Raw genomic sequence first — 14186 nt, forward strand, 5'->3', positions numbered from 1 at the left:
GAAACTTATTAGAGATGGAAGAGGTTTCTTTTAAGCCATATATCAGTTAGAACACACATCAACGAAATAATGTGAACCTTTTGATATTTTAAAGGGACAGTGTCACCGAGATTTACTGCTACTTGAAAATCCAATGAAGGTGTTGGTATTAATTAGAAATCCCTAGAGCAGTTTTCAATTGAGTGTCGTAAAACCAAAACCAAAGTAATTACTTCGGCCAATCACAAACGACACAGACAATCCAGTGAACCAATCAAAACTCGAAGCAAGTACATGTAGCTGGCACGAAGCGCGGGAAAACGTGCGCGGGCGAGTCACGATTGGTTTTGGTTTTACCCCTGATTGGCTGAGAAAGTGGCGCGAGATTTTTTAGCCAACCACTAAGCGTAGTAATGCAAAACCAAAGCAAACGCAATTTACTTTCGACACTCAAGTGAAAACCGCTCTAATAATGGCCATGAAGTGCTCAAACGTACTATACTAGTGACGAAAATTGTTTGGCTATGTTTTGGTAGGAAGAAAGTGGCCTTAAACTTGAAGAAGTCGGACCGACGTTTTCAAGTCGACAGTGTATCTTGGAAAAAATCACATAAAAATTTTTTTTGTTTTTTTTTTTTGAATTTTTTTTTCTTGGGGATTAATTTTTTAATTTAAAAAAAAAAAAAAAAACCCCCCAAAAAAAAAAAAAAAATCACATAAAAACATTTATTTGGGTTTATTCGCATGTTGGAGAATGAATTTATACCGTTCTTTTGTTTTTATTTTTTTTAAGGTTATTTTGTTGATCAGTGAGTGTACCCTCAGTTCTAGCACAGTTTACACAAAACATAGAAGACTGCTCGTGACACTGTCCCTTTAATGCTGTTTTTGTATCATTTTTCATTTTTCAAAGAAAAATAAATAAATAAATGAATACAGCGAAAATTTATCTGGTTTTCTTGTTCTTGAATAATCATGATCTACAATCTAAGGAAGGGGAGGCTTAGTAGAGACGGGGGAGGCTTATTAAAAATAAAGGGCACGCAATGCATGCAGAAGCGCTGACGTTCCCCAAGGGGTCTTAGGGACGGACCATTATTTTTTTGGAGGGGGGGGGGATGAAAAATATTGAAAAAAATTGTTTGCAGAGCCTGGAAAGACAAAGTAAATTGTTTGCAAACACGATATGTATAACAAAAAAAAGATTGTAAGATTTTCGAAAAAAATGTTTGCAAAGGTGCACAAACTAAAAAAAAGTTTGCAGAGGAAAATTTTTCATCCCTCCCCCTTCAAGAAAATAATGGTCCGTCCCTTAAAAGAAATTTTCAGGAAATTTGTCAAAAAATTAACATAAACAGTTCGGGAGTAACCCAATTCTGGAAGAAAGTGTGACGTCACTTTTTTATTGTTCCAGCGAAAATAAACAAAAATCTGCAAAAATAATAGCATATAGAGCTGACAACTTCTGTGTTGAATGATATAGTTCAACAAGATTTCGTGACATCCGATATACGATATTTCTCGTGAGCGACATGCAATATCAAGCGCTGTCTCTGACCGACCACACAGGCCCATTGTATTTAATCAGAAATCCATAAGGCTTGAAACGTGTAAGTCCCTGCAATTCATATTGCACAAAGCATTTACACATTCGTTTTCATTAAGTTCCATATTTGAAAAATCACGAGAAAAAATAAACCAATCAAAATTGCAATATTTGAATTAAATTCCTAGCGCGCGCTAGCTCGTGCTAGCGGGCGTATTTCTTTAGTTTCTGTAAGAAATTTGCGGCGCTTTGGTCGGAATTTAAATTTCTCAGCGCAAAACCTAAAATGTTGTTGCGTGTGTCACTACGTGTGCAAAAGCATTCGCGTACAAACTCTTGTTTCCAAATATGGCACTTCGCAAAAGTGAAAGTTCAAACGCTGTGAACCTACATAACACGTTTAACCCTTATGTGTTTCTGATTTAATAAAAAGTGAAGAGATGTGATCTTTTCTGTCGACTAAATTTAATAGAACTCATCAAATATATAATTCGTTTAAACTTTGCATGAGACCTTTCTAACTTTCCGGGAGTATTTTAGCTTATTTTGCTTCGTCAACGGTTTTTTCGCGGCGATTTCCTGTTAACTTGATCTTTGTTCGCGTGACGTGTTTTCCTGTAGCTAGTTACCAGCCCCATTTGGTTCCATTGATCCTCGATCAAGCGCAACAGAATGCAGGACCAGGGCGGGAGAAGCCTTCTCTCGCCCTGGTAGTACAGATCCCGCCGACCGCTCCATGACATTGAGCTATCGTTCATGAAAAACTGGTTTACGCAACATCGCTATTTTTTCAATTATCGGAAAATCGCTAAGTATAATAGTCGCCCAAAATTCCTGCAGTCAAGGTTTATTTATTTGGATGTTCCTTACACATCTACTGTTTTCATTAATCGAAAGATACAGCGAAAAATATATTTTTCGGTTTTCACGGTAAAAACTAGTTTATGAATTTAGTTAAGAATAACGTTTACTAGATATGCGTAGTCTTGACATTAATTTACTAATTAGTCTGTGTTTTCTGTTTTCAGATACATCTAGGAAACTTTGGACTTCTTCGTGTTGCTTGATCTCTTCGTTGCCCAGGTCGGTCTATCATGATATCACTTCTCTGTACCATCAGTGGATCGTCAATTGAAATCACATTTCTTGTGTTCTCCTTAAAAAACAAACATTCACAATAAACGTTTAAAATAGGGTCCAGATGATATAAGCTGGCTTAAAATTATTTCAGTCGGGGGAACAAGTGCCAGTTGATGGCGACATCACTTCTCCGAGAAGTGACCGAGCCCGCGGTTTTCGTCCCAAAAGTTGCTAAGCAACATGATGTATTTGTACGCGCGATTGTTTTCGGAGTATTCGTGAGCGCTCGCGCTAATTTTTTTGATTGGATGAAATAATTCGGAAATTCTTCGAGAGCTTCAACGAAGATTTGCCAAAAATTGCACTTATTCTTTCGACTGTATTTGTGCCAACTGATAATCGGTCAAAGTTTTTGTGAGTAGTTCTCAAATGCAAATGCTGCTATCTGTTTGGCTGAGCTATCGTATACTATTTAACAATTAGACTTCGAGCCCGAGTTTTTTATGAGCGAAATAGAAAACAGTGGGAGGACCAATCAGATTCATGGATTTGCAATACACGACTGAGTTTCTACTAAAAGCTATAAGTAAAACCTCAGTCGTGTTCCATTAACAAATTGCAAGTTGTGGACTACATCCTTTAGAGACACTTTAGAATTTCTGCTAAAAAATTAGACTGCTCGGATAGTCTTCGGCTCCTCCTCGTTAGTTATTTGCTCATGGAAAACTCGGGCTCGTAGTCTAATGTCTCTAATTGTTAATTAGATTTTGCTGCCATTGGGTCGCCATCGACAACAGGTGCACGCATAACTAGTGTAATTAATCAAACAGCTTTTCAGTGCGTGTTACACAACATGAGTTGCCACTGAGTTGAAAAGGGGCTAACGACCTAAGAGTCTTAACAGTTACCCGTAACAGCTTTCAGTTTATAAGCTTTTGTTGCTTTTTTTTAAATATTTTCCTGACTTCCGTTAACCGTTCTTGGGTATTTATTTCAAGCTTTACATTTCGGTTTAGTCTATTATTGTCATTTCCTAATTTCTTTCTCTGCAATCTTTGGTTTTCTATTCCGTTAAAGTAACAGCATGGTCCAAATCCCAAGAAAAGGCGAGCAATAAAGAAAGGCGAACACGACACATTTTAACTGAAGATATTTTCAATACTTACATTATCTAAAGAGCGTCCAGGTTTTCGACGGCGTCTCACGTTAAAAGACAGTTGTCCTTCTGTCTCACGGGTGTTAAGCAAAAAGCAAGTTAATGTGGCAAGAAGAACGAACAAAGCAAAACTTTTCATGTTGTCGGTCACTGCCGTTTATAACAAAACTCTTAAAAAATCTTGTGAGCCGAACAAACCGAATGGTTTAAAGTCAAAACTGAGTGGTTTGCCAACAAGGCAAAACACCTTTTTATAACGCCTTTGACAAAAGTTCGCTTTTGTTTCAAGTCATGCAAATTTCGTTTGTTTTGATAAGAATGGTAGACAAACTAACCAAGGAAGCAATTTCGTCAACTTGACTTCAATTACTTGAACGTCCCCGGCGCACGTGGGAGCAAACGAAAATGTATTTATCTCAACGATATCCTGTTGTCTTTCGTTGATAGTAAAACGTTTCTGAACTTTTGCTAAAAACAACCTTTCAATGGACTTATCTTTAATCTACTCCAGCGATAAAGTAGGTGGGAAATGTTTTTTCGTGGGGAGGGGCAGAAAGCAAAAGTGTAAAAAAATATGAATACGGAAGTGATATGTTATCGGCCTGGCGAACTTTCCTTGGCCTAAAATGGACGATTTAACAAAAAGGTGTACGGCTGTTCTTGTTAAGGTGTAGAGCTATTCTTAAAAGGTGTATTCTGAAAAAGCTAAAGGTGTAGAGCTATTCTTGTAAGGAATGATGAACAAAAGCTTAAGTCTGCTGTAGACTGAATGGGGCAATGATTTGATACTGGTATTGTTCAGTTTTTCTGTTATCGAAGTCTAGGGTTAGTTGCGTGCGGAGTACGGTTTAATAGAGATAACGTATAATATTTACTAGGCGTTTTAACGCTAATTGCTTCCTTGGTTAAGTAACATAACAGATAAAGAGTCTGATTGATACCTTTTAGCTGTTTGTTTGTCTGACTTGAACAGATATCTCAGTAAGGATTTCTTTTTATTTTCTGAAACGTTGTGAGAAATAACGCATTTTGCTTTAATTTTTACAAGCCCTCCAGGGGCCTTAGTATTAAGTTAGTGTCTATTTTCAGTGCAAAAAATATGAAAAAAGTTTCAATTTGTGTAATAATTCTGACTGTTTTAGCATTTCATAAGAAGATATTGAATTTCTCCAAACTTGTATCCACTCGACAGAAACTCAGGTATAAGGCTAGCTTCTTTCAAAGATATTGGATAAAAAGAATTTTATATTTACCCTCGTCGCACGGAGGAACTCTCAAGAGCACGTTACAAAGTGTACGTGCATCAAAGATCGAATATGAATTTTAGAGTGTTTTTTTTTTAGGAGAAGGAAACATGGCGACCCGAAGAAAAACCCCATCCCTGCTTCCCCTATTGTAAATCGGTTCAGTTTATGGCTTCCCAAAACACTTCAAGGGGTAATAAATCATCTGTCTTATCAAAAACAACGGGCACCATTAACTGGGCAGTGCTTTTCTGTACGACTTGTTGATAATTTACCTTAGCTCTTAGCGGTAGCAGCTGCGCTGAAAATCATTCTTCTAATTTAAAAAATTCCCTTTTGGATTACTGAAGTTTACACTTTTCCGCGATATTTAGCTAAAAATCTTGTGATATTTTCCAACAAGACTACTCAAAAGTGAATTTCGTTGTCTATTGTCTGGTACACTTCTCGTCTCATTTCTTAGACATAAATCTTGAAAATTTAGCTAAAGCTTTCAAGTTTGCCTCGTCCATAATCCTTTTCTAAATTCCTTAATCTTGACCACTCCTTGCTAACAGATCTTTACAGTTTTTTGTTACCTTTTTAGTGCTTTTTGAGTTTGCAAGAGGTAAATAATTGCACATGGTATGTTTCGTTGGAGGAACTGGTGCAGGATTCCCTCTGACGGGTATTTTCCCGGCGCTGGTGAGTCCCAGAAACCCGCACATATTTACTCTTTTTTCGTTAAAATTCCTTCTTCTCCTTCATATTTATATGTATAGAATAGAAAAAATCTAGAATGCCACTCTGATCACACAAACCTATGAAACCTTCTGCAGTATTTAAGAAAAAATTCTGGACAGAGTTAAACTTACTTGTTAATTTTTGTACTTTGCCAATAATTATATACAGTTCTTTGTTAAGATACTGCCTCGCCGAAAAGTCTCCTTGTCATGAAACCTACCCCTTAGGGAACACAGTGCAGGTATTCTGATAACTTAAATGCACTGCCCCCAGATTGATAACCAGTCCGTTAACGTAACATGCAAAAATAAATGCTCATTATGGAGATGATTACCCAGAAGAAGTGCTAAAGTGCGTTAGACAAGAGACGAAAAGCGCTCTACTACTAGCTATAGTTTCGAGAACGGTATGAATTTGGTTGCATGGTTTCCAGTTTTGTTATTTGTCATCGTTGCTTTTTCTTCTTCTTTTTTCCAACGGAAACGGTAAAGTGGTGCTGCTCTTTTATAGCTGTATAGATTATTCATGGTGTTATTTACTGGAACAACACAAAACTCCAGCGGCACAATAAAAAAAGCTATTGACAAGCTCTTTAGAATATCACAAGTTTAATGTATCAAATCTTAAAAAGCGACTTTGATTATGTGAGCGGACTAGAGAGTTTTCAATTGAGTATGTAAAACCAAAACCAAATTATTTTTTGGCCATCACAAAGGACACAGCATTTTTTGAACAATTAAAATCGAGAAATCCCGGGGAAGGGGGTTTTTTTTTTTTTTTTTTTGGTAAAGGGCGGGAGTTTTACATCTTATATAAAAAAACAAAAAAACTTTTTTTCAAAACCCTAATAGCTATTATGATTCATATCAATCAGGGTCGTCTTTTGACGTAAAGATTTTCACTTATGGAACAATCTTTGTTTTTATTTTATCATGTTAGTCATATTTACTTAAGTGAGCATAAAGTCAGCATAATATTCCCAGTTAGCTCAGCTTTATATAAATCGCTATGGATGCTCCTTTTGTGAGAGTAGAAGTAAACTTACTGAATGTTTGATTACAGTTTTATTGGAAAACGTTTTCGTATCTTTCCTCTCTAAAGACTTTAATTTGTTCATTTGTTTATTCGTCGCTCGTCCCTTCATCCCTTCATCCCTTCGTCCCTTCGTCCCTTCGTCCCTTCGTCCCTTCGTCCCTTCGTCCCTTCGTCCCTTCGTCCCTTCGTCCCTTCGTCCCTTCGTCCCTTCGTCCCTTCGTCCCTTCGTCCCTTCGTCCCTTCGTCCCTTCGTCGCTTCGTCGCTTCGTCGCTTCGTCCCTTCGTCCCTTCGTCCCTTCGTCGCTTCGTCCTTCGTCGCTTCGACGCTTCGTCGCTTCGTCCCTTCGTCCCTTCGTCCCTTCGTCGCTTCGTCGCTTCGTCCCTTCGTCCCTTCGTCCCTTCGTCCCTTCGTCCCTTCGTCCCTTCGTCCCTTCGTCCCTTCGTCCCTTCTCCCTTCGTCCCTTCGTCCCTTCGTCCCTTCGTCCCTTCGTCCCTTCGTCCCTTCGTCGCTTCGTCCTTCGCCGCTTCGTCCCTTCGTCCCTCGTCCCTTCGTCCCTCGTCCTCGTCCCTCGTCGCTTCGTCCTCGTCCTTCGTCCCTCGTCCCTTCGTCCCTTCGTCCCTCGTCCCTTCGTCCCTTCGTCCCTTCGTCCCTCGTCCCTTCGTCCCTTCGTCCCTTCGTCCCCCCTCGTCCCTTCGTCCCTTCGTCCCTTCGTCCCTCGTCCCTTCGTCCCTCGTCCCTTCGTCCCCTCCTTCGTCGCTCGTCCTTCGTCCCTTCGTCCCTCGTCCCTCGTCCCCTTCGTCCCCCGCCGTCGCTTCGTCGCTTCGTCCCTTCGTCCCTTCGTCCCTTCGTCCCTTCGTCCCTTCGTCCCTTCGTCCCTTCGTCCCTTCGTCCCTTCGTCCCTTCGTCCCTTCGTCCCTTCGTCCCTTCGTCCCTTCGTCCCTTCGTCCCTTCGTCGCTTCGTCCCTTCGTCGCTTCGTCCCTTCGTCCCTTCGTCCCTTCGTCCTTTCGTCCCTTCGTCCCTTCGTCCTTTCGTCCCTTCGTCCCTTCGTCCCTTCGTCCCTCCGTCCCTTCGGAGGGGGGTAAATGTGAATTAGAGTGAAATTTTGAGAGGTTGAAAGAAAGGATAAAAGAAGGAAAAATATTTTTCGAACACCACCAGACAGTTGACCCCCACGCAAGAGCACCGCAGGTTGTCAGGGGGACTTTTTGGTGTCCACCTACTAATTTTTAATTTCAAATTATTATTTTAAAATCCCATTAAATCTTCAATATTTCTTATTTCTCTAAATTTTACTAATCCTTTGAGAAAAAACTATCTCAGTCCTCCCAAACATCCCCCAAAATCACCAAAAAATTTACAAAACACCGCAAAACATAGATTCGTGCAATGAGAAGAGATTTTTTAAATTGCTTGATTCAACGCGAACGAGATATTTGTAAGTAAGCGGCGGATAAACGGCCTTCAGGTGTACCCCCGCCATGATTCGTTTTCTTTCGTCACTTCGTCGTGTCGTCCGTTCACGTCACCCCTTTGTCCATTTCTTCGTGCGTTCGGGCGTTCGTGCCTTCGTGCCTTCGTGCTTCTGTGCATTCATTCGTTTGTGTGACAGAGACACCAAAAATAGAGCGACCTATAAAGACCTATATACATAAAAGCCTCAAAACCTGTTTAAAATTTCAATTCGTACTGATGAGTTTAGCCAGTCCTTACCATAAGCAGTTCGATGAGCAATAAACACAAGCATTTCTTTCTTGTGTTGACGTATTGATCAATGTTTACTTCGTTCATGATGAGATGGCGCCACGAAAACGTACGCGTGCGTACAGAGGTCTAGTCCAACATCAACGTCCAATATCTTCATGGCTGAATTTTCCTGTCGCTTGTTTTACTTCAGTTGTACTAAAAAAATCTTTGGAGCGTATTCGTCTGCTTTTTTGTGTTGTTTGATGCAAAATTTTTTAGTGCACGTTTATGGCAGTTTCATGTTTCTGAGCTTCCTTGTTTGTTGTGACGTTGCGTTTGTATGGCTAAGAAGCCGGATAAACGCACGTCTCATATACATACATTAATTCGCTTAGGAATGTGAGATATTTGACAATCCCGTTCTTATAATACCATGCCTTGCGCGGTGTGAATAGCTTGCAATAAACGTGTTATCAATAAACGGATGATATTGCCGCGAAGAATATGCTAAGCTGAAGCGACCCTAAACGCAGTTGAAAACTATAGTCTCAAGCCAGTTGGAAGTTAAATAATCTCTTGAAAGAAGCTTTTGCACTCGGGAAGAACATTTCAGACATTTAAAGAATGGGAAATTGTCATATGGCAAGCGACAGAGAAGCCGTTGTGGTCTCAGGTAAGATTTTGTTTGATTGTATTGAATATGTTGACAAATATTTTTCGAAAATCCTTTAAATTGAGCACTGGTGTATATTCCAGCGTTCGTTCTAAACTATTTATGCTAAGTTGTTATTGAAAAACGTAGAAGTGCTTTATTTTTAAAATAGCAACCGTTGATGGCTAATTCGTGACAAAACATCAAGATTTATTGACTTGTCCCGCGTAGCCAAATTCTTGTCTGTTCAGTATCGGTTAACTTCGTATAATTTATCTCATTATTATGCCCTTGGGGCTTAGTTGTCCCTTAATTAAACTGGCATTTTTTCTCCACATCCACCTAAAACAACGCTTAGAGTAACATCTCCTGGACAGTAATGAACAGTGTGAAAACGAGTGTTAAAATGTTGTTTTCAAAATACGATGGACATTTTGTGACTGCTACGTGAGGTGTGAATTGAACTCCAAGAGGTCAGGCAGTCTGAGACTATCAGAGATAATTTTCCTTTTCCCTTAAATTCAGAAGATTTGTGTTTACGTTTACTTGCGATCTAAAAGAATAACTGATTGTCACTAATTATCGTATACTCTTGAGCTATCTTACAACTTGATTAAAAGATAAAATACAGTCAGGCATTCGTTCACGAAATCTTTTTTTACAGGCGGGTGTTGCATTCCAAGAACGCAGAAGTACAAAGCCGTAGCAGGAAATTGGAAATGTTTATGGGCCTGGGCTGGCTTGAGTAAAGTTGACAGGTATTGTAAAAATATTGAATTGAATAAACTAATGTGATTACATTAACAAATAGATTCAGTTATAGATCACAGATGATCACAGATGACGTCAAAATGTGGTATGAACAGAAAAGTGGCCCACGAGCAGCTAGGCGAGTGGGTCTGATGTTCATACCACATTTTGACGTCTTCTGTGATCATAACTGAACAGACCCACGGCAAAATTGAATCTTTTGTTTTATATAATAAAACTCTGATTTGGACTATGAACTCTGATCACGCGCGCGAGTCACACCACCGCGTGACGTCATCTATGCGTCTGTACTCTTATAGATCATAAGTAAGAACCAATCAAAATGCGCGCAGAATTTAGGTTATTATATAATTGAAATTAGATCACGGAAGATTTGAGTCCATTCTCGAGATTCCTTTGTATGTTTTGATTTAACATTCCTGTACGTACCATTATAAGATCTTATAAACTTAGGTCAACTACTTTAAACACAAATATATTTTGCCATTTTTAATTGTGTTTATATTATTGTCGCGTTCGCGAGCAACGTAACACTAGTTGGGACGAGTATAAAATATATGGGTGAATTGAAACATTTAGTTTATAGTTCGCATATTGCCTAGTTCCTGTACGGCCTTTTTTTCCAGGCCTTCACGGTATTACTGACGTCACTACTCGTTTCGGTGACGTATCCGGGACGAACGGAACTTTTTCGCTAAGTTATAATTAACACAGGGAGCCCGAACGCTGTATTGGCAAAGTTAATAATGAAAATAAAGATATGTTTGTTACCTGTGCTCCTGTGTCTTTCTTTGTCCTTAAAATGGTTGTGCTCTTGTGTCTTTCTTTGTCCTTAAAATGGTATTTGAATCGGTGCGAAAACGGTTTGAGCAAGCCTTGTCTGACGCTCCGTAAATAACGACGCAGTTAACACGTCTCGTATTTCCATTCATGTTATTAACTATTTCTTTCCATATTAACCATTAACACTCCCGTTGAGAATTAATAGTTAATAACATGAATGGAAATACGAGACGTGTTAACTGCGTCGTTATTTACGGAGCGTCAGACAAGGCTTGCTCAAACCGTTTTCGCACCGATTCAAATACCATTTTAAGGACAAAGAAAGACACAAGAGCACAACCATTTTAAGGACAAAGAAAGACACAGGAGCACAGGTAACAAACATATCTTTATTTTCATTATTAACTTTGCCAATACAGCGTTCGGGCTCCCTGTGTAATTAATTATTAATATTTTCCCTGGCGTGTATTTCAAAATCCTCTGGATTCTCATGCACTTACATTGTATTCCGCGTCATATGCTTGCGCACAACCCTTTCAAAATGGCGCGGGAAACATAAAACCCGCAAACTATTCTTTTATCTCATAATGTAGAAGTTGCATTATGTAATATATCAAACACGAGCGACAGTGTTTCATCGGGATATCCAAACACCGAGAAGAGAGTTAAAAATACGACGCGAAGCAGAGTATTTTTGACGAAATTCGAGGTGTTTGGATAGCCGATGAAACACTGTCTCGAGTGTTTGACACATCTTCTCAATAAAAGCAAAAACTAAGGAGTAAAAGGAGAAATATAATCGTTAAAATCTATGCTAATTAAGACCGCGTATCCAAACCACCGTCATGGTCATGATTTTCGTTGTTTTAACTTGATGAAATAATACAGCAATAATAATGATTTTGAGAAGTATTTCTCAAATCTAATAATTGAATTTCCACAGGCTAACTCTGGATGTGCTAAGCTTCAAAAGGGTGATCAAGAATGTGAAAACGGCGCGAGGCGGCCATGCTTCCGTGTCAATAATCACTGATGTACAAGTTATGCAGGATCTTCAGCACTTTGCACGAGCGAGTGATTACTTCCTGGGAAAAACAAACGACGAAATAGCAGATGTTATTCTTCATGTTTTTGAGGCACACCTCCGAGACATCTATGAAGACATAACTTTAAAATGCATCGAAGAAGGTAAAACCACTTTTTGCAGCTCTGTGTGAGCGGCACTACTTGCATTACAAGGACGCTCTTCGTAGGGTTAAAACATGATGCTCGCACAATTGACGAATTTTTATAATAGATTTAAAATGAAATTGCTACCGTCCGTTTCATGATAAAAATCTATCATGAAATTACCCGTTCTGTAGCACTCAGTATTTGGATACAGTTGCTAGGCTGTTACGTACTTTACCTCTTCGCGCCCCGGAGGACACTTGAGGACATTCAAAATAGCGTTCCACCCCTCTCGATCTTTCGCAGCTGCTGTTGCGCTCATCCACGAATTCCATCCCGTCTTATCTCGCTCCCTCTCCACGCTTCCCCTTCAGGTCACTCGCGGCTGTTAACAGTTAGTTTTTGTTCAGGATTACCAGCTTGAAGAGTGTCCGGTGTTCCTGAAAGGTTGGGGGTGGGCATAGGCGTACGAGGCGGGGGGGGGCGAGGGGGGCTGCAGCCCCCCCAGTACCAAAATTTTTCGGGCAAAATGCTTAGAATTCGGGCAACGAGCCTAGGGAAAAAATGGAAAATAAGCCGACAAATCTCAAAATTACGTTCAAAATGAATTACATCAAAGGAAAAAGTATTGGAAATATATCGAACTTTGTGGTTTAAAAGTCCAAATTTCTTATTCATCTGCTTCTCTATTGTTTTGTTTGAGCAAGTAGGCAAGGTTTGTACGCGACTATTTCAATGCACGTTTTGCTGTCCATTTATATTCCTCTTTTTTCGGCTTTCAACCCATGCCATTTTTTTTTTCGGGCAATAAGGTCTTCGCCCTCCCAGGTCCGAAGGTGCCCGTACGCCTATGGGGGTGGGGTAGCCTCCCACGCAGTCGTTCTTGGGGCGATCGTGGGGAGGAAAGAACCCCCCCCCCCCCTAAATACGACTGCGTGGGAGGCTGGGGGTGAGGGACAGGGCGGCGGAATCTCCGCGTATAAAATATTGTTGATAGAGTAACAATGAGCCTTTTTCTTTGCTATATTTCAGACGCAAACCACTTTTCAGAAAGAGTGCAAAAGGCGGCCACTCCTGATGTGTGGGACCTGGGAGTGTTGATTCATAACTTCTTTATCACAGATGTGACTCGAGAGGAAATATACAGAATATAACTGAATTCAATACGCAGTACTCTGTTTGTGACTGGTTTGAGAGCAGGCATGGCAATGCCAATACACAGGCGTTTTCAGTGACGCGTACATGCAGTATCAAGATAAAATTGTTTTCCTTATTTCACCACTGGCCACGTCTTTGTCGTGACTGCTAGTTGCTATAGTCTTCTATTTATTCATTTATTCGGCGTTTAATGCTTGCTTTAAAACGAGTAGCTAGTAAGCGTTAGACGAATTCATTGAGATATCTTAACTGAAAAAAAAAGAGTTGAGGCTTTATCGCTGGTCTAGAGGGGGTGTTAAGATCTCAATTATTAGTAGAATTTCACAAAGTTCCCGTCTATCAGTTGAAAATTTAGACCATTTTTCAGCTAACGGTAAAATTTGCAGATCTCAGTTATCTGTTAAAAAAATATCATTTTTCGGCTGAGAGTAAAAAATTTGTAAAAATCTGGTATGGCAACACTTCGTGTGCGTACATATTGTTGCAAATCGGGAAGTCTCCGTGTCTTTAACGAAGATGAACTGAGACATAAAAAGAAGTATTGAGCTTTACTGCCTGTTGTGAATTTTTTGATGTAAAAAAAGTTAAGAGGCTCCGACGGAGAATATGGAGAATCGTTGGACAGGCTGGGAAAATCGAAAATCTTGAAACTTTGCCTGAAGAACACCTTTGGGGAACTATGTTCGAAAATATTATTCTCATCTTCTGGGAATTTATGGTTTTCGAGAAATTAAGAAAAAACGAAAATAACGGTTTTTAGCTCATTAAATATGCAAAAAATATGCGTAAAAATGGCAAAGTTCTCGATATTCCTATAAGAGCAATTTTCAATGCTTTGAATCGAAATAAACGTAGAATAATAGCTTTATCTTTCTTCTTTCAAGCAACATACACTTTTAATTTTTTCTAGCTATTTTAAGATTTTCATCGCCTTTTAAAATATTGCTCTATCAAGCACTTCGGGAAACGGCAAAAATTGAGAAACTTTAGAGGCCGAAAAAGCACCTTGATATGTCCGATAGCGAGTCAAACTAAACACTGTGCAAAAGCTCGATGTCTCTACTATTATAATATCAAATAAAAAATCTGGGTACTCGAGATTCACACCGATAAGAAACGCAAGTTCGCGACGTACTCGTGTCTAATTTGCATAATGCTATTTTATAAAGACGTCCTCCGTTGACTGTTCTGGTCTGTTTTATTT

The 14186-nt window shown here is 39.5% G+C and overlaps 1 protein-coding gene and 1 long non-coding RNA gene across 2 annotated transcripts; one reads left to right on the forward strand and one right to left on the reverse strand.

Moving 5' to 3' along the window:
* Positions 1-2356: 2356 nt before the first annotated feature.
* Positions 2357-4003, reverse strand: LOC144645633 (uncharacterized). Its single transcript, XR_013569316.1, has 2 exons — positions 3772-4003; positions 2357-2681 (listed from the first exon to the last, which is right to left on the reverse strand). It is a non-coding gene; the product is annotated as an uncharacterized LOC144645633 (long non-coding RNA).
* A 4880-nt stretch (positions 4004-8883) lies between these two features.
* LOC144646381 (flotillin-2-like) lies at positions 8884-13558 on the forward strand. The gene is made up of 4 exons (XM_078505937.1): positions 8884-9121; positions 9765-9858; positions 11598-11842; positions 12857-13558. Exons 1-4 carry the CDS (start codon positions 9073-9075, stop codon positions 12976-12978), a joined length of 510 nt encoding a protein of 169 aa, XP_078362063.1. The 5' UTR covers positions 8884-9072; the 3' UTR covers positions 12979-13558.
* The last annotated feature ends 628 nt before the right edge of the window (positions 13559-14186 follow it).

Source organism: Oculina patagonica, chromosome 3 (assembly GCF_052425735.1).
Source record: "Oculina patagonica isolate OP01 chromosome 3, crgOcupat, whole genome shotgun sequence".
Taxonomy (NCBI): Eukaryota; Metazoa; Cnidaria; class Anthozoa; order Scleractinia; family Oculinidae; genus Oculina; species Oculina patagonica.

Coding starts and splice junctions, on each gene's coding strand:
- LOC144646381 (XM_078505937.1), top strand. CDS start 9,073: ATGGGAAATTGTCATATGGCAAGCGACAGAGAAGCCGTTGTGGTCTCA. Junction 9,859..11,597: donor GGCTTGAGTAAAGTTGACAG/GTATTGTAAAAA, acceptor GAATTTCCACAG/GCTAACTCTGGATGTGCTAA. Junction 11,843..12,856: donor TTTAAAATGCATCGAAGAAG/GTAAAACCACTT, acceptor GCTATATTTCAG/ACGCAAACCACTTTTCAGAA.